This window comes from Triticum dicoccoides, chromosome 2B, assembly GCF_002162155.2.
Source record: "Triticum dicoccoides isolate Atlit2015 ecotype Zavitan chromosome 2B, WEW_v2.0, whole genome shotgun sequence".
Classification (NCBI taxonomy): Eukaryota; Viridiplantae; Streptophyta; class Magnoliopsida; order Poales; family Poaceae; genus Triticum; species Triticum dicoccoides.
Window position 1 is genome coordinate 10,133,629 of NC_041383.1, and position 22,518 is coordinate 10,156,146.

The 22,518-nt window shown below is 43.2% G+C and overlaps 3 protein-coding genes across 4 annotated transcripts; 2 read left to right on the top strand and 1 right to left on the bottom strand.

Moving 5' to 3' along the window:
- The first annotated feature begins 213 nt into the window (after window positions 1-213).
- LOC119361724 (L-type lectin-domain containing receptor kinase IX.1-like) lies at window positions 214-4,648 on the top strand. Its single transcript, XM_037626851.1, has 3 exons — window positions 214-1,126; window positions 2,837-3,476; window positions 3,754-4,648. The coding sequence occupies exons 1-3, from the start codon at window positions 214-216 to the stop codon at window positions 4,391-4,393; spliced, it is 2,193 nt and encodes a 730-aa protein (XP_037482748.1). The 3' UTR covers window positions 4,394-4,648.
- A 3,385-nt stretch (window positions 4,649-8,033) lies between these two features.
- LOC119361720 (disease resistance protein RPM1-like) lies at window positions 8,034-12,568 on the top strand. The gene is made up of 4 exons (XM_037626847.1): window positions 8,034-8,153; window positions 8,234-8,390; window positions 9,174-12,050; window positions 12,153-12,568. Exon 3 carries the CDS (start codon window positions 9,258-9,260, stop codon window positions 12,030-12,032), a length of 2,775 nt encoding a protein of 924 aa, XP_037482744.1. The 5' UTR covers window positions 8,034-8,153; window positions 8,234-8,390; window positions 9,174-9,257; the 3' UTR covers window positions 12,033-12,050; window positions 12,153-12,568.
- Window positions 12,569-13,142: 574 nt separating this feature from the next.
- On the bottom strand, window positions 13,143-20,901 carry LOC119361725 (protein DA1-like). 2 transcript variants are annotated; one of them, XM_037626853.1, is made up of 12 exons: window positions 20,800-20,901; window positions 19,675-19,828; window positions 18,124-18,214; window positions 17,222-17,429; window positions 16,278-16,398; window positions 16,120-16,203; window positions 15,693-15,812; window positions 15,362-15,574; window positions 15,209-15,271; window positions 15,008-15,123; window positions 14,569-14,627; window positions 13,143-13,706 (listed from the first exon to the last, which is right to left on the bottom strand). In XM_037626853.1, the coding sequence occupies exons 2-12, from the start codon at window positions 19,792-19,794 to the stop codon at window positions 13,387-13,389; spliced, it is 1,515 nt and encodes a 504-aa protein (XP_037482750.1). In that variant the 5' UTR covers window positions 19,795-19,828; window positions 20,800-20,901; the 3' UTR covers window positions 13,143-13,386. The 2 variants fall into 2 exon arrangements, with proteins under 2 accessions (XP_037482750.1, XP_037482749.1); XM_037626852.1 differs by having other exon boundaries at window positions 20,814-20,863.
- Window positions 20,902-22,518: the final 1,617 nt, after the last annotated feature.

Sequence of the window (22,518 nt, forward strand, 5' to 3'; positions counted from 1 at the left end):
ACAGTCCAGTCGGACGATTCTCCCTTTGGAGGTGATGGCACCGTGCATGAATTTCTGTCCACTCACAAAGGGAACCAAAATATGCTATGCTAGCCGAGTATGGTTCCTATCCTCCTTCCATGATGCAATGTCACTACTAGGAGAGCAGTCTTGTTCTCTTTTCCTCTGTATAAATGTGGTGATGCCTAGCTCATCACTACCACTGTGGTCATCATGAGCTCGCTTGCAACTGCAAGAAGCAGCAACGCGCCGCTCCTCCTCCTCTTCCTCCTTCTCATTTTTGTTTCTTTACTGCACATCTGTGTGGGGGATTATCTCGATGACGCCTCTGCTCCCGCCCCCACTCCCGCCACAGCCACCCCGTCCCCCTTCTCATTCAGCTTTGATTTCTCCAACGCATCCACCTACCGCTTAGAAGACCTTAGGTTCGAGGGTGACGCAACCATGCACGGCGACCTGGTTGACCTCACCTGCAACACTTTCGGGAAGAACCCAAAGTTTTGCACGGGACGGGTGTCCTACGGGCACCCCGTGCCGTTCTACGACAACGTCACCGGTGAGGTGGCCAGCTTCCAGGCGCGGTTCACCTTCGCGATCCTCATCGACGACTATACTATGAACTACAAGGGGGACGGCATGACTTTCTTCCTTGGCTGTTACCCGTCCACGATGCCGCTGAACTCGGGTGGGGGAAATCTAGGCATCATGCCGGATGGCGACGGCAAGAGCCGGACCGCCTTCGGGAACGACCGGTTCATCGCCGTGGAGTTCGACACCTTCAACAACTCCTGGGACCCCAACACCACCTACGACCATATCGGCATCGACATCAGCTCCGTCATGGACTCGGTGAACACGACAGTACTAGATAGCTTCAGCCTCAATGGCTCCATGACGGCCACCGTCACCTTTGACAACACCACCCGGATGCTGGTAGCCAACCTGCACTTTGATGACCATACTTACATTGCCCCTGTTCAGGTCAGCACGCAATTACCCGATCCAGTCACCACCTTGCTCCCGCCTCAAGTTGCCATAGGGTTCTCTGCAGCCACAGGCAAAGACATGGAGCTGCATCAGATACTCTCATGGTCATTCAACTCCTCACTTGCTCCGCCTCACAAAGGTGGTTACTTATTCGTTATTTCTTCAAGGCAACTGCCACGAAAAGATACTAATTTAGTATTCCAAGAGACATTACTTACTCCACTAGTTAATCAAGTCTTGGCTCAGATCTATTATGTACTCAAGTCAATGGCTCAGATCTATTATATATGTACTCTTACCTAGGTAAGAGTGAGCATGCTAAAATTTGCCATACATCAAGTACTAACATGGTCCTTCAAGGCTTCAACTCCGCATGTTAGTAAAAGATGCTAATATGCTTAGATCTCATGTCGATATTCTGACGCTTCCATCAACTAGGCCCCCTAGCAAAAGATTAATATCGTCTAAAAAAGTAAAAGATTAATTAATGTTCTTATAAGCTTATAGGTCCACATGAAAGGCATCTTATGCTTATCCTTTTAAGGCCTAAGTATAATTATTTCTTCCAATAATATGCTTATGTCTCATTACTGTTGTGTTCCTTCAACTTGGCCTGTCGGCAAAAAATGCTAAATATGCTTAGACCTCCCACAATGGAGTATCATAGGGTATCGTCAGATTGGGTAGTTTCGGGAAGAACCAAAAGTTCTGCACGGGACGGGTGACCTCATCATGCAAACCTCATGCAATGTTAACCAGCTATATTGCTGGCATGAAATAATACTAAATGAGGAAAGAGATGATGCCGTTATCATATACTCCCTCCGTTCCAAAATAAATGACTCAACTTTATACTAACATTAGTACAAAGTTAGTATAAAGTTGGGTCATCTATTTTGAAACGGAGGGAGTAATTGATAGCATAGCGTAATAAGTATAAGGTGCTAGTTTGAGTCATAAAAAATAGAAAGTAAGGTCATCTAAAATATCAAGACATGATACTATGCATTAAGGGTATCATATGCGCGGAACTACTCACTGTAAGAGGTCTTAGAGCTCACATCGATAAGTATCCTTATAGCTCCACGGTGGTATCTGATGCTTCCTTCAACTAGGCACGCTAGCAGAAGGTACTAATATGCTTATAGCTCACATCTATTTGTATGATTATAGATCCATGGCAGTATCCGATGCTTCTTTCATCTAGGCCCTCTAGCAGTAGGTGCTAATATGCTTATAGATCACAACAATTAGTATGCATATATCCTTATAGCTCAAAATGAAAGGCTCTGATGCTTATCCATAAACTTAGCAAACTAGGAAAAGGCGATGCTATGCTTATATTTCACATAAATTAATATGCTTCTAGCTAAGATACTCTCATGGTCCTTCAACTCTGGCATGCTAGCAACAGATGCTAATATGCTTATTGCTCACAATGATTAATCAAGTTGTAGCTCCATGACAATATCCGATGGTTACACCATAAGATACCCATCACCATGGTCCTTTAACTTGGCCAGCTAGGAAATTATGCTAATATGCTTATAGCTCACAATGACTATTATATAATTATAGCTCCAAGATAGTATATGATTATGACAAATATATATTACCTATATGCATGACATGGTCCTTCAACTCGCCCTACTAGGAAAAGATGATAATATGCTTATATAAAGATCATAACTATGAATAGGCTTAGATGCTTATACCTCCGTGGTAGTACCAGATGCACATAAGCACCAAATACCCTCATTGTACTTAAACTCTGCCTGCTAGGAGAGAAAGTTAACTTGGAGACATGAATTAATACAATTAACTACTAGTGTTATTTCTGTGCATGTAGATCATGACATGAAGGCTGCAGTTGTTGGAGGGTCGCTTGGAGGAGTTGTAGCATTGGTGGTTATGGTGTGGTGTATCATTGCATGTTTCAAGTGGACAAGGAGCACAAGCCATGACGCACGAACTAGAGGACCCAAACGGTTCGAATACCGCGAGCTGGCTTCTGCAACAGACAACTTCTCTAAGGAGAGGGTTATTGGGAGAGGTGCCTTTGGAGAAGTCTACAGGGGTACATTCTCCAAGGGATCATCATCGGGTGCTCCTTCAAGAGAATCAGGCGGTATGTCCTCCAAGGAATCATGTTCATCATCCTCCAAGGATTCGGGTGCGTCATCGAACTCAAACTCGAAAGAATCATACAGCGGTGAGGTGGCTGTAAAGAAGATCTTGAATGAGACAAGGGGAGGAAATATGGACTTCTTCGCGGAGATGAACACCATTAGTGAAGCAAAGCACAAGAATCTCGTCAAACTGAAAGGTTGGTGCTGCAAGGATAGTAACCGAAACATGCTCGATTTTATGTGCTGGTGCTGCAGGAAGAAGAAGGATGAAGAACTCTTCCTTGTCTATGAGCTGGTGCCTAATGGCAATCTGGAACACCACCTACACGAGAATGAGCAAGTGATACAGTGGCCAACAAGGTACTATACAATATCCATCATTGTTCTAAATAGTGACGGTCTTCCAAATCAGCTATAGCGAGGCTATACCTGGCTATTTCAGATAATTGTACACGAATCCTATAACTGCTCATTTAGCGGCTCCCTGCTCAAACCGCGGAGCTATAGCCTGCTATTTAAAACTTTGATATCCATACATGTGCAGCTTATTTATTTATTTTGTGATGATTAATGTTGTTAATTATTAACATTGTAGCATATTCATGAACTCATGTATTTAACTATGTATGTCTTGCAGGTACCAAATCGCTAAAGATATTGGCTCTGCTCTTGTTTACCTCCACCATGACTGCTCCCCGTACATTCTGCACAGAGACATCAAACCAGCCAACATTCTCCTAGACAACAACTTCAACGCCAAGCTTGCTGACTTTGGGCTGTCGAGGATCGGCAACCAGGACAATGCGACGCTAGTGACGACCGCTGTTGGGACGGAAGGGTACATAGATCCACAGTGCAGGAAATCAGGGAAAGTCAAGTTCAACCTTAGCTCAGACGTCTATAGCTTCGGGATCGTCCTGCTGGACATCACGTGCACACGGAAGTCCAGGGAGCAAGTCTGGGATCTGTATGTAAGGGGCAGGGTGCTGGAAGCTGCAGATGATAGGCTATATGGCTGTGGCGACTTGGACATGAGCCAGCTGGAGCGTGTGGCTATCCTAGGGCTCTGGTGTTCTCTTCCTGACAGTAGGAAGAGGCCTACCAGTCAGGAAGCAATGGAGGTCCTCGAACGTGGTGTGTCGTTGCCTGACCTTAATGACTTGTTGAACACTACTTCGGTGCCCTCCACAATGCAACAAGATACCTACACTACTAGTAGCTCCGGCCCACAAGCACCTCCGTCAGATGAAAACCCTTTTGGTGAGCGGCATGCATGACTTCTGGGGGTCAATAATGCATTGCATAGTTGCTTCTCTCGTCTACTTAACGTGTTCCAATAAGCGTCATGTTGGTATGGGTTTACATTCATGCCGGATTGGCCATATGTTGTATGGACGTAATATAGAGTTACGTGTAACACACTGTGTGTATGCATTTGCTTTGCATTCATGTTTGTTTGCTGATATATAGATATGGATGTAATAAGAGGTTATGTGGCAGATACATCGTACGTGTGGTCTTGTTTGCATTCATATTGGTTTAATAAACTTGGTTAACTCAGTAATGGGACTCGGTCATCTCCTTTTCTTACTTCCTGCGTCAAGAAAGCATGCAACTCTCATATAATTTTTTAAGAGGTCGAGTTGCTGCAATGCAATAAATAGTCATATTCCTAAGTTTTCAAAACAAAAATTAAGGACAGGAATAGCTGGGGACGTCGGCTGGGGGGTTTACCTGCAGCGAACTACTGGTTCCCCATGGGGGTGGGGGGTAGAACCAGCGAACCAGGTCATGACGACCAATACGAGCCCTGCCCCCGACTTCTACTAGGCTGGACGATTTCTACTAGGCCTTCTTTAAAAAAAATGACAAATTTTGAAAACAAAAATGGTTCTTCTGTTCACATGACAAAATTAGAGAAATAAGTTTGTAGAAAAAAGCATAGCAAATTTCCATGATCCAAAAACGAAATTAAAATAAATTACCTAAACAGGAAGTACCTACAAAATGTGGCAAATAAAAACAAAAATCTAGTTGCCAACTCTTCTACAATCACTACTCGGAAATTCATTTTTGCCGAGTGTCACAGTCTGTGCCGAGTGCATTTCGTCCGGGAATCGGCAAAATGTCTTTGCCAAGTGTCATCGGAAAAATACTAGGCAAAAAGCGAAACTCGGTAACCGGAGCTTTCCGGAGTGTCGTGGACAAAACACTGGGCAAAAAAGATAATTCCCGAGCGCTACACTCAGCAAAAGGGTGTCTTTTCTGAGTGATACACTCAATAAAAATGGGTATTCGCTGCGCTGCAATGTTTTGGCTGTCGAGATTGCATACGACCTCGGATAAAGATGATCCAAAAATCAAAGCTTTTCATTTTGACAAGGCGAATAATTTTTATGTTGAGCACCTTTCATTTAAGGCAGTCTTAATTACACTTTTTGCCATGACAACATATGGTTTCGACACATGGCCCCTGCAAATGCATGGAAAAGGTTGTAAAATTAGCTTGAAAATGCTATGTGTGATCTTTAGTCTATGTTAGGCTTTGTCCAGGACAAGGGGAGGAATTTCAAACATGATGATACCAAGATTGACTCAACCCCAAACATCAAGTTATCCAAGGAAGAATCGTGGTTTCGAGAGAAAACATGTCACCTTTGCAGGCAATTCGACTGCTGCTTCATCCTTTGGCCTTGATTTTTTCTAAATACTTAGTCGATACCGTTACATGATCCATGTAAAAATTGGCATCTTTCGAGGTACGTTAGCTATATTTAAGTAATTAAATCCATTTGTAGGTAATTAAAACCTTATTCCGTCTTCAGGGACTGTCATCGTCTCACCTTCCCGAACAAGACACAAACCTTGACAGAACACGAAGAAACATCTAAAAACATAGCCCTCCCGCCGGCAAAGGCCGGGATCCACCGTTCCCTCGTGGCCCTAAGACCGCCGGAGACAAGGCAGAACGGCTGCAGTGCCGACGGGAGGTAGAGGACCACTAAACTTTGTTTAGGGAAGAGGCGGCTGCGTGAGGAGGCGGCAAACTAGTATGCTTTGGCGCAGAATTTCCATGTATTGAATAATGTAGGTGGCACTGTTCTTTTATTTTCAAGGTTACTAATTATTTTTCCATATAGAAGATCACACTTAGAAATGTTTTGACCAGTAAAGTTCTAGATGGTCTTACATTTTGGATCGTCTAACTCAAGGGGGGGAATAAAGATTGTGTGGGCATGGACAATGTCTTTAAGATGTAATCTGAGTCTTCAGCCACTGGCTTATGCTGCAACATATGTATAACGGCCAACCAACACAAATGATATTTCAAGAATACTTCTCGAGACAAATCTATGCACCTGATTTTTTTTTTAAGTTTCTGATCTATACTAGATAGTAAAAACGATATGGATGGCCAAAGTATTTAATGTTTTAACTTACTATATACGTAAAAAGTGACACTTTTTTGTGAACCGCAGGGAGCACAGAATAGGACGTCGATTTGTTTGTACCCGAAGATGCTTCCCATTGCCGTGCTTGACTCACATACCCACCAAGTCTTCCTTGTCTCTAACACCACACAACTTGCCGGTAGGTGGTACGTCGTGTTCTCCGAAGATGCCAAACTAGACTCAGTCATTGCGTTACTGGTTTTTAGGAGAAAATGAAGGCCACAGCAATATGCTACATACGTTGAGGCAACCAGCTAGCAAGCTAGCAGCGCACAACTTAGCCACCATGGACGCGTGGGCATGTTTGCAAGTGTAAACTCTGAAAGGAGATCGTCGCATCTTCTCCGACGATTCTCCGGAGAAGATACTGCACATATGATAATATATATTGATGAAATTACGTATGTACATACTACACATATATGTATATGTACATTTTTTTTTTCAGATTTATGTAGGTGTAGAAACAATGATTTTCATAGAAAATGAGCTATATAGAGCTTCTTACCGTGTTGTATGTTTTGAGATTTCAAGAATTCCTATATATTTGTTACGGTTTAGAAAAAATGACATTCTAACATAAAATGAATAATATTATATGATTTTGTATTGTCAAACCATAACTTCTGCCTCACTCAAGAAATTGCATTAAAAAGAAAATATAGATGCATGGTGCCTGCGCGCAACATTTTTTTTCTATATTCATCTTGTAAATTTGCATCATACTCACTTTTGTTGCACTAAAGATGATGCACTCGCATTTGTGAGGGCCACTTTGCTAGCTAGTTAAAGAAAAGAACGTTAGTATATGGCCATGGACGCTTAGCATTTTCTTTTTTGCCGAATGATGCTTAACACTTAATTAACATATGAATTGTATGTATCTGTGTGGTGCCTGAGTACGTCGTTTGATATTTGAACGGACATGTTGGTGACTTTTTGGCAGAAAAAGTCAGCATCAAGATTAATTATGAGCATGTATTGCAGATTGTTTAGTACTTTTCTCTGGGGGACAAATTTACTTGATCAATTCGACGTCAATAAATAAATGTCTTAACAATAATTTGAGGGGTGAATATATAGTTCTCCCTCTGTAAAAAAATATAAGAGCGTTTAGATCACTAGTGATCTAAATGCTCCTATATTTATTTGCAGAGGGAGTATGTAACTATCTTGTTTTATTTTTGCAAGAGATACTACATGCTATAAGTCGACAATTGTTTGTAGTGAAGACACTGCCACCAATTGTCATTTTCGTGCTTGACCCAAATACTCCTCAATTTGTCTTTTAATTAGCACCAACTTGCCGGTAGGTACGCCATTTTTGTTGAAACCACTCTCAAGCTATCAATTTAATAAACTCAATTATTGGGCTAGTTGCTGGGAGAAAAGTCAAATCAATGCTACATACGTACGCTCAAGTAACCAAAACCAGCACAACTAGGCTATAGCTAGCAGGCGTCTATAGACCACCAAGGCACCAACGTCCACCATGTACGATGCAGATGCAAGTGTAAACTCTAAGAGGATTGCGCATCTTCGGGGAAGCAAGAGCTTGGGGATCTGATCGGCACATAAGAACAAGGTACGTACCACCGACGACAGATTCAGTTCAGTGCTGTACCGTCTGCTGTTTGCTGCAAATTTAGTGAGCAGTTCTAGCAGGCCACCGGAAAGCTACAAGCGTCTGGTACCTCTGACAAATCCGAGAAGACTGCGAAGTCGACGTGTCCCTTCTCCGCTTCGCCTCCTGCAAAGTGCCGCCGGACCGCATACCCCGCCTCACCTTCACCTCAGCCTGTCACCCGTGGCACAGGAGAAGGTAGGATCTTGTGTTCCCATTCTGTTTTGAAAGAAGGATATATATACTCTAGCTAGTTGTTGAAATCTCGAATTTTGATGGTTGATTCCCTAATGATGTTGAAACGATAGCACCGATTCCTCGGAATTTCACCTTCAAATCTCCCTACTCATGCATCAATTCGATTTTAATTACAGCCACATTTAACCTGTTAATTAGCACATGATTTGTTGAGTGTTTCACAAAAAAACTACCAGAATTCGATCAAAATTAGAAACCCAATCCAAAACCAATGCCATCAATTAAATGAGAGGCTACCAATCCTAAGGAGCTTACTGATATAGTAGACTCGTTTGCAGTAGTCCCATGAAGATGCGAATAATTAATACGAATGATTAATTAGAGTTTACTACGGATTCATTAGCATTTGTTGTGGGGAACAAATTAATTAGGATTGATTACAGATGGAAGGACAAATCTACCACAACCAGTCATTGTTAGAAAATAGGAAATTACCAAACCCTCCTTGAGACAAACTTTGGGTCCAACATAATTACTATTGGATCCAACCATAATTACTATTGGATCAGTTATATACTACACCTTAAAATCTGTAGTAAGATGTACCGTAAAATAACTCTTATTGTTTGTGGGTATAAATATGAAGTAAGAGGGTTGCTTAATTTGTGAGGTTCTACTTAATTTCACTTTTCAGCTGTTCCTGCAAAGTTTTTGGCACGTGCTTGCTATTATTAAAATATATGAAAATAGTTAAATTAATGCAGCTATCGCTTTATTATGCAGATGGTCACCTAGAGACAGTGAGGAAAATATGCACCTAGGCCTCCAACCAACAGTGAGGCATTAGCAACTCTCCGAGAGAAAGTAATGGCTGAAATTGTTCTTCTTCTAGTCATTGAAAAGATGGTAATCGCCTTAGCAAATGGAGCAGCAAATCAGGCGAGTACTCATTTTTCCAAGTATGGGACCCAACTAATAGAGCTACAGGGCAGCATGGGCCGCGTTGTTAGGGAGCTTCGTATAATTCATGTTGTTCTATGTCAAATGGACATTCGAAACCGCCACAATCAAGTGTATGAGGGCTGGTTGGATGAGGTGCGGAAGGTAGCACATGCGATGGAGGATATGGTGGATGAGTACATGTATCAAGTTGGCCGGGAACATGATACTGGGTGTTGCTTCTACCTGAAGAAAGGGCTTAGAAAACCAAGATCTCTGCTTTCCTTGAATCAGATATCTTCCAAAGTGAAGGAAATAGAGAAAGACCTTGCACACCTGTCAGAGATGAAATACCGATGGGTTCCCATGATAAACAATGAAGATACTAGCAGCTTGAATTACATGGTCAAGAAGTCTCAAGATCTAGCAAACATCTCACGTTCCCTTGATGACGAAGATCTAGTTGGGGTGGATGAAAATAGAGGAAAACTTGAGCAATGGTTGGGAAGTGACGATGTGGAACGTTCCCTGATAACACTGATAGGAATGGGTGGGCTGGGCAAAACAGCTTTAGCATCAAATGTCTATAGGAAAGAGAGAGAGAAATTTCAGTGCCATGCATGGGTCTCCATCTCTCAAACTTATTCTAGAGAAGATGTCTTGAGGAATATAATCAAGGAATTATTCAAAAATGAAGTCAGTGGTCCATCAAACATTGCAGCGATGGATATCACAAGCCTTGAAGAGACATTGAAGAGGTATCTAGGGCAAATGAAGTATTTGATCATATTAGATGATGTTTGGACTCCAGATGCATTTGAAGACCTGTCTAGGTCACTTGTTTGTAATGGTAAGGGAAGCAGATTGATAATCACAACACGGCAGGGTGATGTTGCCGCACTTGCTTCTCAAGGACACATATTAACACTTGAACCTTTACCAGAAGACAAGGCTTGGGATCTTTTTTGTAAGAAATCTTTTCCAAAAGAAACAAACCATCACTGTCCTGAGGAGTTGAGGCTTTTGTCCGAGGAAATACTTAGCAAGTGCAAAGGATTGCCTCTTGCTATTGTGTCAGTTGGCAGCCTCTTGCATGTGCGTGAGAAAACCGTTGAAGAATGGAAAAGAATAAATGACCAATTGAGTTGGGAGATACTTAATAACTCAAGGCTCGACCACATAAGGAATGTGTTGCATCTGAGCTATATCTACCTTCCAACATACTTGAAGAGTTGTTTCCTGTACTGCAGCCTATTTCCAGAAGACTATCTTTTTCGCAGAAAAACTCTTGTACGGTTATGGACGGCGGAGGGGTTCATCGTGGAGAGGGGTGTAAGCACATTAGAAGAAGTGGCAGAAGGTTATCTGAAGGAGTTGGTTAACAGGAACATGCTACAACTTGTTCGCAGGAATGCATTTGGTAGGATGAAAAGATTCAGAATGCATGATATCATACGTGAATTGGCAGTTGATTTGTGCCAGAACTATCGTTTTGGTGTTAAATCTGAGGATTATATATGCGGGGGTACTCTTCATAGGGATGGACGGAGATTGGTAGTGCACAAACTAAAGAAGGATATTCATCATTCATTTTCTAGCATACATGGACTTCGAACTTTCATTACACTGGACAAAAGCATGCCGCCATTAACCCTGCTACCTCTAATATCTGAGAATTCAAGATATATGACAGTGCTAGAATTAACTGGCCTACCTATTGAGAAGATTCCCGATGCTATTGGTGATCTTTTTAATCTCCGCCATTTGGGTTTGCGGGATTCAAAAGTGAGGTATCTCCCAAAATCCATCGAGAAGCTTTTGAATCTGTTGACACTGGACCTCTGTAGATCTGACATACATGAGTTGCCTAGAGGGATTGTCAAGTTGAAGAAGCTTAGGCACTTGTTTGCTGAGAAAGAAACTGTGTCAGGACGAGACTTTCGACTTAGCAGTGGTGTATGCATCCCCATTGGGCTTGGGAACCTAACAAACCTGCAGACTCTACAAGCGTTGGAAGTACAAGATGAATCCATTAAGCAACTAGTGGAGCTAAGGCAACTCAGAAGCTTGAAGATATGCAATGTGAAGGGAATCTACTGTGAACACCTCCACGAGTCTCTGGTGCAGATGCCATTTTTGTCCTACCTATATGTGGGTGCAAGTGACAAGAATGAAGTTCTCATGTTGAACACCCTCCCGACTAGCCTGCAAAAGTTAAGGTTGAACGGAAGATTGCCGGAAGGGACACTTTCGAGGGGGTCTACTCTCTTTCAAGGTGTGGAGCAGAACATGTATTCACTACGCCTGTCTTGGTCGCAGTTGAGAGAAGACCCTTTGCCATCCCTTTCCCAGTTGGTGAATTTGACAGTTCTTCACTTCTTTAGAGCATACAATGGAGAGAGGCTGACGTTTCTCACGGGATGGTTTCCCAACCTGAAGCATCTCTCTCTAAGAGACATGCCTAACCTGAAGCGACTAGAGATAAAGCTAGGTGCCATGGCGACCCTGGAATCATTTACGTTAGGCAGCCTAAACAGCATGGCGGAGGTCCCACCTGGCCTTGAGTTTCTCATGCCCCTCCAGTATCTAGGCTTCTTCCAAATTACTCGCGACTTCCTCAAGTTGTTGTACCAATGTCCTCAACTTGTTTGTACGCAATGGCAACACACTCTCCGCGACGACGACGACGATGATGACCGGTGATTCTCCCATAACTTGCATGTAAGTTGATCCCTCTCGACTGTGAAATAGCATTATCAGTTTATCACTTATATCACTCTCAGCATGTTAACTAGTGCACTGAACACCTTGCTGGTTATGTAGGCCGCCATAGAAAAAGGAAGATATATGCGCCTCGGTTCGATATCTGTTCTACTGCTGCTGTACAAGACTGGGCTGCTATATTGGTTGCTTGTGAAGTGTGATATTCAGAGTTCCTACTGATTTCGTCTGTGGCGTTGAAATAACAAGACACGTCCTGCTTGTGTCGCAAGACTGAATTACTCGATCACTTTTTACGCGTTAATGCGTTCAACTATTGTGTGTATTCTATTCATGTGAGCTTGTAAACTATGATCGGTACTGTCTATTCCGGCCGTGCGTGTTGAATAACTAAACCATTTGCGTGAATTTGTGCGTCCAACTATTGTGTGTATTCTATCCGTGTGGGCTTGTAAACTTTAATCGATACTGTATGTTCCAGTCATGCCTGTTAAATAAATAAACCATTTGTGTAAGAATTTTCCTTGTGTATGGCATTTATTATATTTAAAGTTAGTACAAAGTTGAGTCATCTATTTTGGAACAGAGGGAGTAAAATGGCATTGATGACGATGAGGAGGAATAGAGTTCCATAATTGCAATTTTCATGTGAAAAAACCTTCAGCCTAGCTATACAAAGGAGTGACAATCAACTACTAGTAGTTTGCAATGACGACCTTGGCCATATCCGAGGCGGATATCCCTGAATGAAACGGCGAGCCATGGCGACGAATTCCGGTTGTTGCTAAGATTGCAGAATCCTGACAAGAGTATTAGACAAACCTAAGAAAAGAATTTTGGGACGGAGGGAGTACGTAGTATCAAGTTACAGAATAGGACATTGCCAGGTGACCAGGGACGCTTAACACTATTTATCTATTGGGTAGGCTGTAGAGGGGACAAATAGTTACCCAAGATAGCCTTATCTTTTTTCCGCCTTTTTAACATTACAAGATACATGTATATTCCGCCTTTTTAAAAGATGACGCGCAAATATCACCCTCGAGGCCACGACATATATACGGAGTGTACTTTTCCTTATTAACTTTATCGTCGCATAAGAAATACCACTGTTTCCATTTCCATTTTTGATCTCCCTCAATACAACAGATTGGTCAGGGCAAGCCACCTCGATGCATCTCTAATAATATACTGTGCTCAGCCCTTCCAAGAAAAAATATCAGCCACACGTTTGTACAATTTGTGCATTTCAAAATTCATTTTCTCTTTCCTGTAAACGGACTCTCGACAACAAATCGGTATATAACTTCCGCAGAAAGGTGCATCTCTGACATTCTCAGAACGGCAATGTCCCTGTCAGCCGGATGTGCTCGAGGGTGCGCTTCAGGCCGTACTGCTGAACAACCCGGTTCCCAGCCCTGAAACCGTCCCCGTAGGCAACGGAGGTGTCCGACTCGATCTGGTGCTTGAAGAAGTCGCCGAGCTTCCGCTCGAACTGAGACCTTCCGCCCTTCTTCAACGATGCGGACGACGAAGAGGATGAGGATGTCGACGCGGCGTTGCTGCCTGATCCTGCCATGATCTCCGACTCGATCCACAGGTGGGCGAGGACTTGGCATATGCCCTCTTCTATATCTGGACTGAGAGTGCGGTATCCTGTGAATGCACGTACTCATTAGCATGGAATGTCCATCTTCATTATTCCGTTAGACAGTACTCCCTCCGTCCCATAATGTAAGACGTTTTTTGACTCTAGTGTAGTGTCAAAAAACGTCTTACATTATGAGATGGAGGGAGTAGATACTTATAAATGGTATAATAAGCTGATGCAAACTTTTCTTGGTAGATAAATTAGTGTTGATTGTCTTGTCATTGCTAATATACTTGTGATTATTGATTTCTTGAATGGGATTACCAGCAGGTTGTACAAAGTCTCATAGCAAGATAACACTACTTCAAGCCCTGAAGATCTAAGTGAGGAGTTCAGTAAATTCAGTTGCTAATTCTTGGTTCTAAGTTCAGTTGCCGCGGCAGAATGTGAGATTCTGGCCCTGGCAGGAAAACTCTTTGTCATCCCTCACCAGGCTTGTACAAGCTTGCTAAACAAAAAGAGAATCGCAACTTCTGGTAAAAATCTTGAAACGAGACCTTTAGTCTTTACTGTGAGCAAAGCACTAGCAGATTCATTACAAAATCTACTAGTACATGCTTAAATAGAACTCATGTAACACCCAGTAGAGCATAATTAGCGATAAAGTGCATAATATTAAAGACCAGGTCTCCATTGACTCATAACAGTACAATTTAATACCACTTCAATGGCTGTTGCTAAACTGTTTTAGTGATTCAGGCGGGAACTCACTCTCCCCCTGTTGATTAGCTTAAAAAATTGTTTAGTGAGAGCGAAGACGTGGTATTTAGCAAGTTATTTCTGACTCTCCGACTTTCATGCACTACGAGTCAGTATCATATCTTATTACCAACACAATATCTAAATACCAGAAGAATGAAAGACAACCTTTAAGTCGCAACCATGCATGCATCATCTCATGAGCTAAAATTGAACCTGTCAACAATCTGCAAGAACAAGAACTTATTAGAGACTCGCAAAGTCATAGAAACACATTCAGAGTTCATCAGGTTCGAACAACAAAAGATGCAGATCATGAGAGAGCGATTCTTTAAGTAACAGGAGAATATCCATTGATGAAGCACAACATAATGGTTTTGCTCATTAGTTCCCTTGATTAAACTCGTAGCCCAGAATATCTTCAAATTATCCATTAATTCATATCTTCTTTGACAACACAAAAGGAACAATATACTAAATCAGTTGAAGCAGAACTATATTAGTAACTGTTTCTATTGCTTTTCAACTGGAAGCTGTTGATTTTGACATTGTTATTTCTTTACAGGGACAATTCTGACATTATGAAGCAGAAAATTAATGCTTTTACCTTGGGAGACCATACAGAATGAGAATTGCAGTCACTTCGCACCGCCGTGTCAACCTATACGGCTCTGTTATCATTTCCATAATTTTGTTTCCAGTCATTCTTGGTCTTCTCAATATCTGAAAATAATATTGTTACGTAGTCAGAACCCAGCAGAACAAATGATGAAAGAACCAGTTATCTTGTGTTTGGAACAGTTCTCACCGTGCTAACAGTCTGCTCTTCTGATAGGCACAAACCTCTTGTTTCAGGAAGGTGGTGGTGTCCCTGGTTTCCACAGAAACAAAATAATTACAACTAGTAGGATAGAGGAAACTGAAGAATTAATGGTGGTTCAGTTCAGCATAACCAACATACAGTTTTCTCTCCCTCCATGGCCTCATTTAGAGCCTGTCTTTCTACAAGAAGCAGAGGAACCTGTTGTTCCACTTTCATATTGAGACCTTCATAAAATTCCTGTATTTCGAGGTAAAGAGGCTGGCACTCATTTGTATCCATTACTGCAGAGTCAAGGCACTCCAGGCAGAGCTTACGACCATCATCAAGCAATACATATCTTGATTCCCTTGGCTGATAAGTAAATGAACCATATTGGAATGAACTGAGCCAAAATTAGGAGACGGCAACTTATCTAACCAAGTATGCCCAAGATCAAAATTCTTGAAGCAAACAAGATAACTGAACATACCTCCATTCTTTCACAACTACAGCATCTTGGAGTACCATCCACCTCATGTGATGGACAGTATTTTTGTAACCAAAAAGGATGTGCCCTATATTCGATAAGGCCGTTCATATTTGTAGGAATCTGAACAAGGAACCACAAGATGGTGCATAAAAACCAAAATCAAAGACGGTAAACAAAAACTTAAACTAGATATTTAGAATTTTGTCACTGTATACATGCTTCCAGGCTTACAGAATTGCAATAAATGAGGACAGATGAAGCATTGCAACCATAAAGAAAATAAATCACTTCGTCCAATAAACACATTATTTTTGGATTGGAGGAGTATTAGTTTATTTTTTGGTGGCAAAGGTTGCCATATAAAATGCAGAACAAAGTGAATCGTCTTATGCAAACGGATCAGAAAAGATAATGAAGTGATTCTTACAAATTGCTTGCAGACATCACATTTTGGGTGAAAGCGCTCCTTGTAACAAGTTTTATGGTATGGATGGTTTCCTGACATGGAGAACTGCATGTTTTTGTTGGTAAGGTCAATATATCAATGCAACTGCTTAATTAGTACACCAAACAACAAAGAGCTACCTCATAGTCATATATTGGCTGATTACAAGCATGGCAGCAAAAGCACTCTGGATGCCAAACAGCTCCCATGCAACTAAGAAAACGTCCATGGCCAATCTCATTGTTACATCCAGCACATGTCCTGAGAAAAGAAGCATATATAACGTCAAATAGTCACAGAGCACAGATAACTCCCATAATTGCTTGCAATCACAGAGTGTTCTGGACCAACACAATATTCTCCTGGCATGCTTTAAGAAACAAATTATACACTCTCGTTTTTTTACCAGGTATCTTGTTCTTTTCTTTTGACAGCATCAGCATATTTCACACACCCAAGACACTTCATGTGAAGATATAATTTACAGTATCGCACCCTATGGTATCTTTCTGCTCTTCAATAATCACATGAAATGGTTTATCGAATAAAGACAGTGGCAAATCAAGTCTGACGAGTTTTTCCTTTCACGTCTATGCTGGAGCTCCCCATTTCAAACCACAGTTTGGTTTTTTTTTTCTAAGGACATTTTGAATCAGTGTATGAAGGACCGAAAAATTGTACAAGTTAAATGCATAAATTTCAAAATTCAGAGAAAAACTGCTCAGGCTGCACTTCTTTTTTCAGAAAACATTGTTGGGGGTTGGGGGGTGGCCTTTTAACTTCCTAGCGGATATGCAGACTCAAATTATAAGTTCTCATGCAATACACATTATCACTGATATGATCATGTGAAACTCTAAAACAAAATACGATATTCAGGGAATGAATTACCAACGTCAACATGACATGTTCACATCATAGTATGTCTAGAAGACAGCTTCTATGGATCTGGATTTTACTTATAATACTTTCTTTCTGGTTAATTCTCATAGCAGTTCAAATGTGTGTCACTTCACATCAATCAACTCAAAACAGAACATACAAATAAAATATTAGCATGCTAAAGTAATACACTAATACAAACCTGAATCCAGACGAAAACATAAATGGTAATTGTTGATATGAATTGCCACCGTTGGCGCTGCCATTTTCCCGAGCACGAGGGTGTGCACTATTTTCACGAGCACGAGGGGGCGAGGTATTTTCATGAGCACGAGGGGGTGATTCAACATTCAAACTTTCCTGAATAGCTCTTGCCAGTTGTTCATCCTCATCTAAATGCAGATCCTTTCCTAAAAGGAAAAAACAAATAAACAAGAAAGTATTACAAACTAAATATCATTTCAAATGTACGGTCAGAAGGCAATGGAAGACTGGAGAATACAGTGAGCTTGGATAGCTTGATAGGAACATCCAAACAACACATCATTTTTACTTCTGACTACGGTGTCATGTCTCAGCAATCTAACTCACAGCCCAAAACAACAGTAACGAATATATGCAAATGTTTATCCCAGGAATTTTGGTTGCTACATCTAGAGCAATAGAATTTGCACCACAATTTTCTTCAAATTATATGAGAAATAAACTACTTATATCGATCAAGTAGTTGCCAGAAGAAAAAACATTAGCCACACGCCTTATTACAATATGGAATTATTTATGCTCTGTTGGATTTTACTTACATCCACAGTCTAAGGACATCTATAAGAAAGTTTGTCCATTAAAAACTAGGTAAGTCTGACTGCATTCTTATTCAAACATGCAACTTAGTAAAGATCAACCAAGCTCCAAAACAACAAATGCCAAGAATAATCTGCAATAAACTAGCCCAAAAAACTTTTGTAGTAGTACTAGTACTAGTAGTAGTAGAACCTCAGCAGAAATCAAGGAATAAGAAAAATATAAGAGGATAAACACCGATGACAAAGCACACTTCTGGGCAATGAGCATTTCAGCAGCACGCGTAATAGATACAATACTAACCTGTTTCCTTTGGTTTTCTGTGTTCCTCTTCTAATAGAGAAAGTGCTATAGCACGGTCAATATCCTCATTATCAAATTCCGAAAGGGGATCCTACATCAAGTGCGGAAACTGGATCAGCTACATAGTCAAAGAAATGGTTTTTATTTCCTTTTAACCATAAATTTTAAATACCAACATAACAGTATATAAGCTTGGTATATTCCAAATTAATTAGCGCTCAAAGGAGAATTTAGAGGAATAGTCACACAGAAATTAGCTGGTTCATATATTTATGGATACATCTCAGCCAAAGTACAATTACCAACGGCAGATGGAAAACAATTAATACACCCTCTGTCCACTAATGTAAGGCGTTTTGGCAGTTCAATTTAAACTGCCAAAACATCTTACATTAGTGAACAGAGGTAGCATCATTTAGTAAGACAGATAAACGACAAATAAGGTGACCTTCCTTTGAGAGTAATGATGTGTTTTATAACAAGGGGCAATTGCATCTATGCTCATCCAAAGTACTAGAACTACATATATAAACCTGCAGACCCCTTAAAAACACTCAAGAAATTGGGGTTCATATATTTATGGACACATGTCAGTCAAAGTACGTTTACCAACGGCAGATGGAAAATAATTAATACTATCATTTAGTGAGACAGATAAACGACAAATAAGATGGCCTTTCTTTGATGGTAATGATGTGTTGTACAACAAGGAGCAATTGCATCTATGCACCTCCAACTTACTAGAACTAAATATATAATGAACCTGCAGACCCCTTAAAAACACTAAATCTGGCAGATGGTGAGCATCAGAGGTGTGCAAGAATTGTTATCGTGAGCAGCACGTAAGGAGTGGGCCTGGTGGGGTCCACTGTCTCTATTGCCCACCACATCTCATGGATATCTGGTTTGTCGAGACCAGCAGCCATGAATGGCAATGCCAGCAAGTCGAACTGCACCTGTGTGGAGCTCGTGAATACACCACCACTTGCAATCACCAGTTCCATCAAAGGCATGGTGCTGCAATCTAAGTTGCACAAGCTATCACACGATTAAAGGTGAAGCATCTATTGCGGTTGGTCAAGGATAGATTTGTATCTCCCCTGATGCGTGCTCCTTGCATCAGTAACAAGGTTTAACATTCATTAATCTGTGATGGAAGTGCTGTAAGTCTTGTTGTTATATAAGGATAATACGGTAGTTGCAGTTTCGAGGGAGATTATCTGTAATTTCGGCACTTTTTGCATAGACATAACGCCCACTATAAAAAAAAGAGTGGTCAAGACTTCATATAAGTATATATATGTAGCATATTTGGGAACGGTAATTATACATGTATTACAGTGGCATATAACTTATAAACAGAGTGCGCAGCAAAGTGAAATATCCTTTTACTATATACATGGGTGCAATTAGAGCTTCCGTAAAGCTCAATTCATACGTGTCTCCTTTGCCCATTCAGTTAAATAAAATGGCAAGGGTAGTGCATCGCGCATTGGAACACCGTTGAACCCTTTTTGCTGAGAGGGTAGTGTATCACACCGAAGTACTTACAATCACAACAGTGGAAGTGGAGGGTTCATTCCATCTTGTCTCTTCTGCAGGCCTGCTTCGTTCTGGCCCTTCCGAGATGTTGTGGGTTGAACCTCTAAAAAATTTGGTCAACCAACCCATATTTTCTCAAATGGCAATGAAGGAACACCGATATCTGCAATCAACTGATAATGTTAGGACACACAGAAACGGTAGCTACAATTTGCGGGAGACAGAATCGATGCTCAAGGATGGCAAACAATCATCAAAGCTAGTCAACTTAATGTAGATCGCTTATCTTGTAAAATGCACAACTGCTTAAAATGCCCTCACCCAGCTAACCAGTAAATAACCATCTAGGTCACAGAAAAAGCTAGCATGATGGACAACGATCAAGCAAGGATCCCCACAAAGCCAATCCAACTTATCAAAAGGTAGTCTTAAAGCTTAAGTTTTCTATCACTAACAGCACCCTTTCAGAACTTCAAGCTTAGGAAGGTAGGTAGTATGTTATATGACACCTTGAAGAGTAGGACTTAAGGATGTGCTGCTATTATACATGATTCAATTCAACAAAGGATGTGCTATACATGATTAAATTCAACATTTTGCCACCAAAAGAAATGTTTAATCAGGATTCGGCAGTTGTCCATCTAAGCGATTTCATCCCTTCTCTGGGATTTTCATTTTCCGCACCAGAAAATCCCAGCGTTTCCCTAGATCACCTGCACCCCTGTTTTCTACTCTGGCTACTGATCATTGAGCAGCCGAGCCACATAAAGAACCGTAAGAGACCGCTGCTTAATGAATACACGAGGAGCAGCACGGTGACCAATCGGTAACGGCTACCGATTAACAGAAAACAAACTAGTGCCGCCCGAGTATGGGAACTAATGTTTCCCCTTTTGGAGGAAACCAGCATGGGTGGTTCCACTTGTTCCCTGCATGTTGACAGATTACAGGGATCACGAGCCGCGGAAGCTAATGACCACTGCACAGGTTAAGGATTTATCGTTGTCTCCACGGCACAACTACACAGCTAACAAAAACAGAGAGAGGTAAAGAACAAGTAGTGAACGCAGGCAGGCAGGCAGATAGAGCAGTCCGACAGTTAAACTAGGCGAGCACAAGGAAAACGAAAGGTACCGAGCGAGATCGACCTCGCGCGACGGGGGCCCGCGGCCGCGGGCGGGAGGCGGGGCTGGCGGCGGCGGCCGGCGCAGCGATCCGGTGGGGCGGGGGGCTGCCGGCGTCGGCGCGGGGAACGGCGACGGCGGGACGCGCCGGGCGGCGCCGGGTGGTACGCGGGGGGAGACGGATGGATACAGATCGGGGCCTCCGCCGGGTGCCGCGCCCGGGGAAGAAACGGTGCGAACCGGACCCGCGAGGGCAGGGCCCCGATTCCGGCCACCCCGACCGCGGGGTCGGTCGGCGGGGCGGTCGGTGGATCGCTCCGGGCCGCGGCGGGCGGCGGGATTGGGCGGGCGGGCGAGCGGCGGACGGCGAACGGCGAGCGCCCGCCCCTCCGCCTCTCCTCCTCTGTACCGGCAGCGCGAGGAGAGAAGAAACCGACGGGGAGGACGGAAGGGGGGCGGGGCTGCCTGTATCGTCCGTCGTATCGTACGCGTCGCCGTATCGTATGTCTACGCGCACGCCAACGACGACCGTCTCGCTCACACGTCCGCTTTCGTCCGTCAACGCGTTTGACCCCTCCGCCCCGCCCTCTCGCTCCCCACAGGCGCGCCGTGGTCCCCCCCTTCCCTTCGGCGGCGGCCCGGTCCCCTGGGGCCGCCCCGTTGCCGGTGCGACCATCGCCGTGGTTCGACACCGGGGTGCTAGCCGCGGGCCATCACTGTCGTGGCCCGAGAATAACAACGTCTCTCTCTCTTCCCCGTGACGTCGTGGGTGGCGCCGCCGTGTCGGCAGGCAACATGCAACGGTAATGTCGTTCGGGTAACGTTCACCAAAAGGGGTGGCGATTGCAAACATTTTTATTTGCTGCAAGCATGGAAATTTTCTGACGCAAACAGAATTCAAGCAGGTTGTCATGATCGCCATCTCCCAGCAAACTTTCGCCGGTTATGAGGTGAAACGCGACGTTACCTCCTTCCCGGTTCCCTCTTCTATTCGCCGCCGCAGTCTATACCCAAGCACGTGGTGGTCCCCCCTCCCTGTTCGACGGCAGACCCCTGGGCCGTGCCGCCGTCGGTGCGACCATCGCCGCGGTTCGACACCGGGTTGCTAGCCGCAGGACATCGCTATCGCGGCCTGAGAACAACATCGTCTCTCTCTCCCCACCTTCCTATTCGTCGCCGTGTTGGTGGGCAATAAACAATGATAATGATATTCAGCTAACGTTCATCGAGAGGGGTGGCGAATGCGAACGTTTTTATAAAACAAAACTGAGGCAGATTGCCATGATCGCCATCTCCACGTGAGTTTTCGCCGGTTATGAGGAGCCGCCGCCGTAAACAACGAGGCGTCACCTCCCTCCCGGTTCCCTCTTCTATTCGCCGCCGCCGTCCGCGCCAGAGGGCGAAAAAGCGTGCGCGCGTTGATCAGTGTAACTGCGATCCAAACAATAAATTACGCACTAAATTAGCATAATCAACAAGTGAAAACGCGATCCAAACAAGGCATGCCATCAAATCGCTCCCCTCTCCTCGCACCAGCCGCTGAGGCCCCCTCAGCCGTCGATCCCCGGATCTCCCCGATCCGACGGCCATCGCCGCCCCACAGTTTTCCGTTGGATTCCCTGCCCCCCGCCCCGGATCAACATCACCACCGCATCTGCTTCAACCCGACGCCAATCTCCTCTTCCTCGAATCCTCGACCCCTCTCCCCGCCGATCGGCCCTCCTCCGCC

Bases quoted from the DNA above. Each gene is read 5' to 3' on its own strand.
- LOC119361724 (XM_037626851.1), top strand. From the start codon at position 214: ATGAGCTCGCTTGCAACTGCAAGAAGCAGCAACGCGCCGCTCCTCCTC. The intron at 1,127-2,836 runs GTGGTTACTTAT...CTGTGCATGTAG, and splicing joins ACTTGCTCCGCCTCACAAAG to ATCATGACATGAAGGCTGCA. The intron at 3,477-3,753 runs GTACTATACAAT...TATGTCTTGCAG, and splicing joins GTGATACAGTGGCCAACAAG to GTACCAAATCGCTAAAGATA.
- LOC119361720 (XM_037626847.1), top strand. From the start codon at position 9,258: ATGGCTGAAATTGTTCTTCTTCTAGTCATTGAAAAGATGGTAATCGCC.
- LOC119361725 (XM_037626853.1), bottom strand. From the start codon at position 19,794: ATGGGTTGGTTGACCAAATTTTTTAGAGGTTCAACCCACAACATCTCG. The intron at 17,430-18,123 runs GTTAGTATTGTA...TTTTCCTTTTAG, and splicing joins CAGAAAACCAAAGGAAACAG to GAAAGGATCTGCATTTAGAT. The intron at 15,813-16,119 runs GTAAGAATCACT...TTCCTTGTTCAG, and splicing joins GTGATGTCTGCAAGCAATTT to ATTCCTACAAATATGAACGG.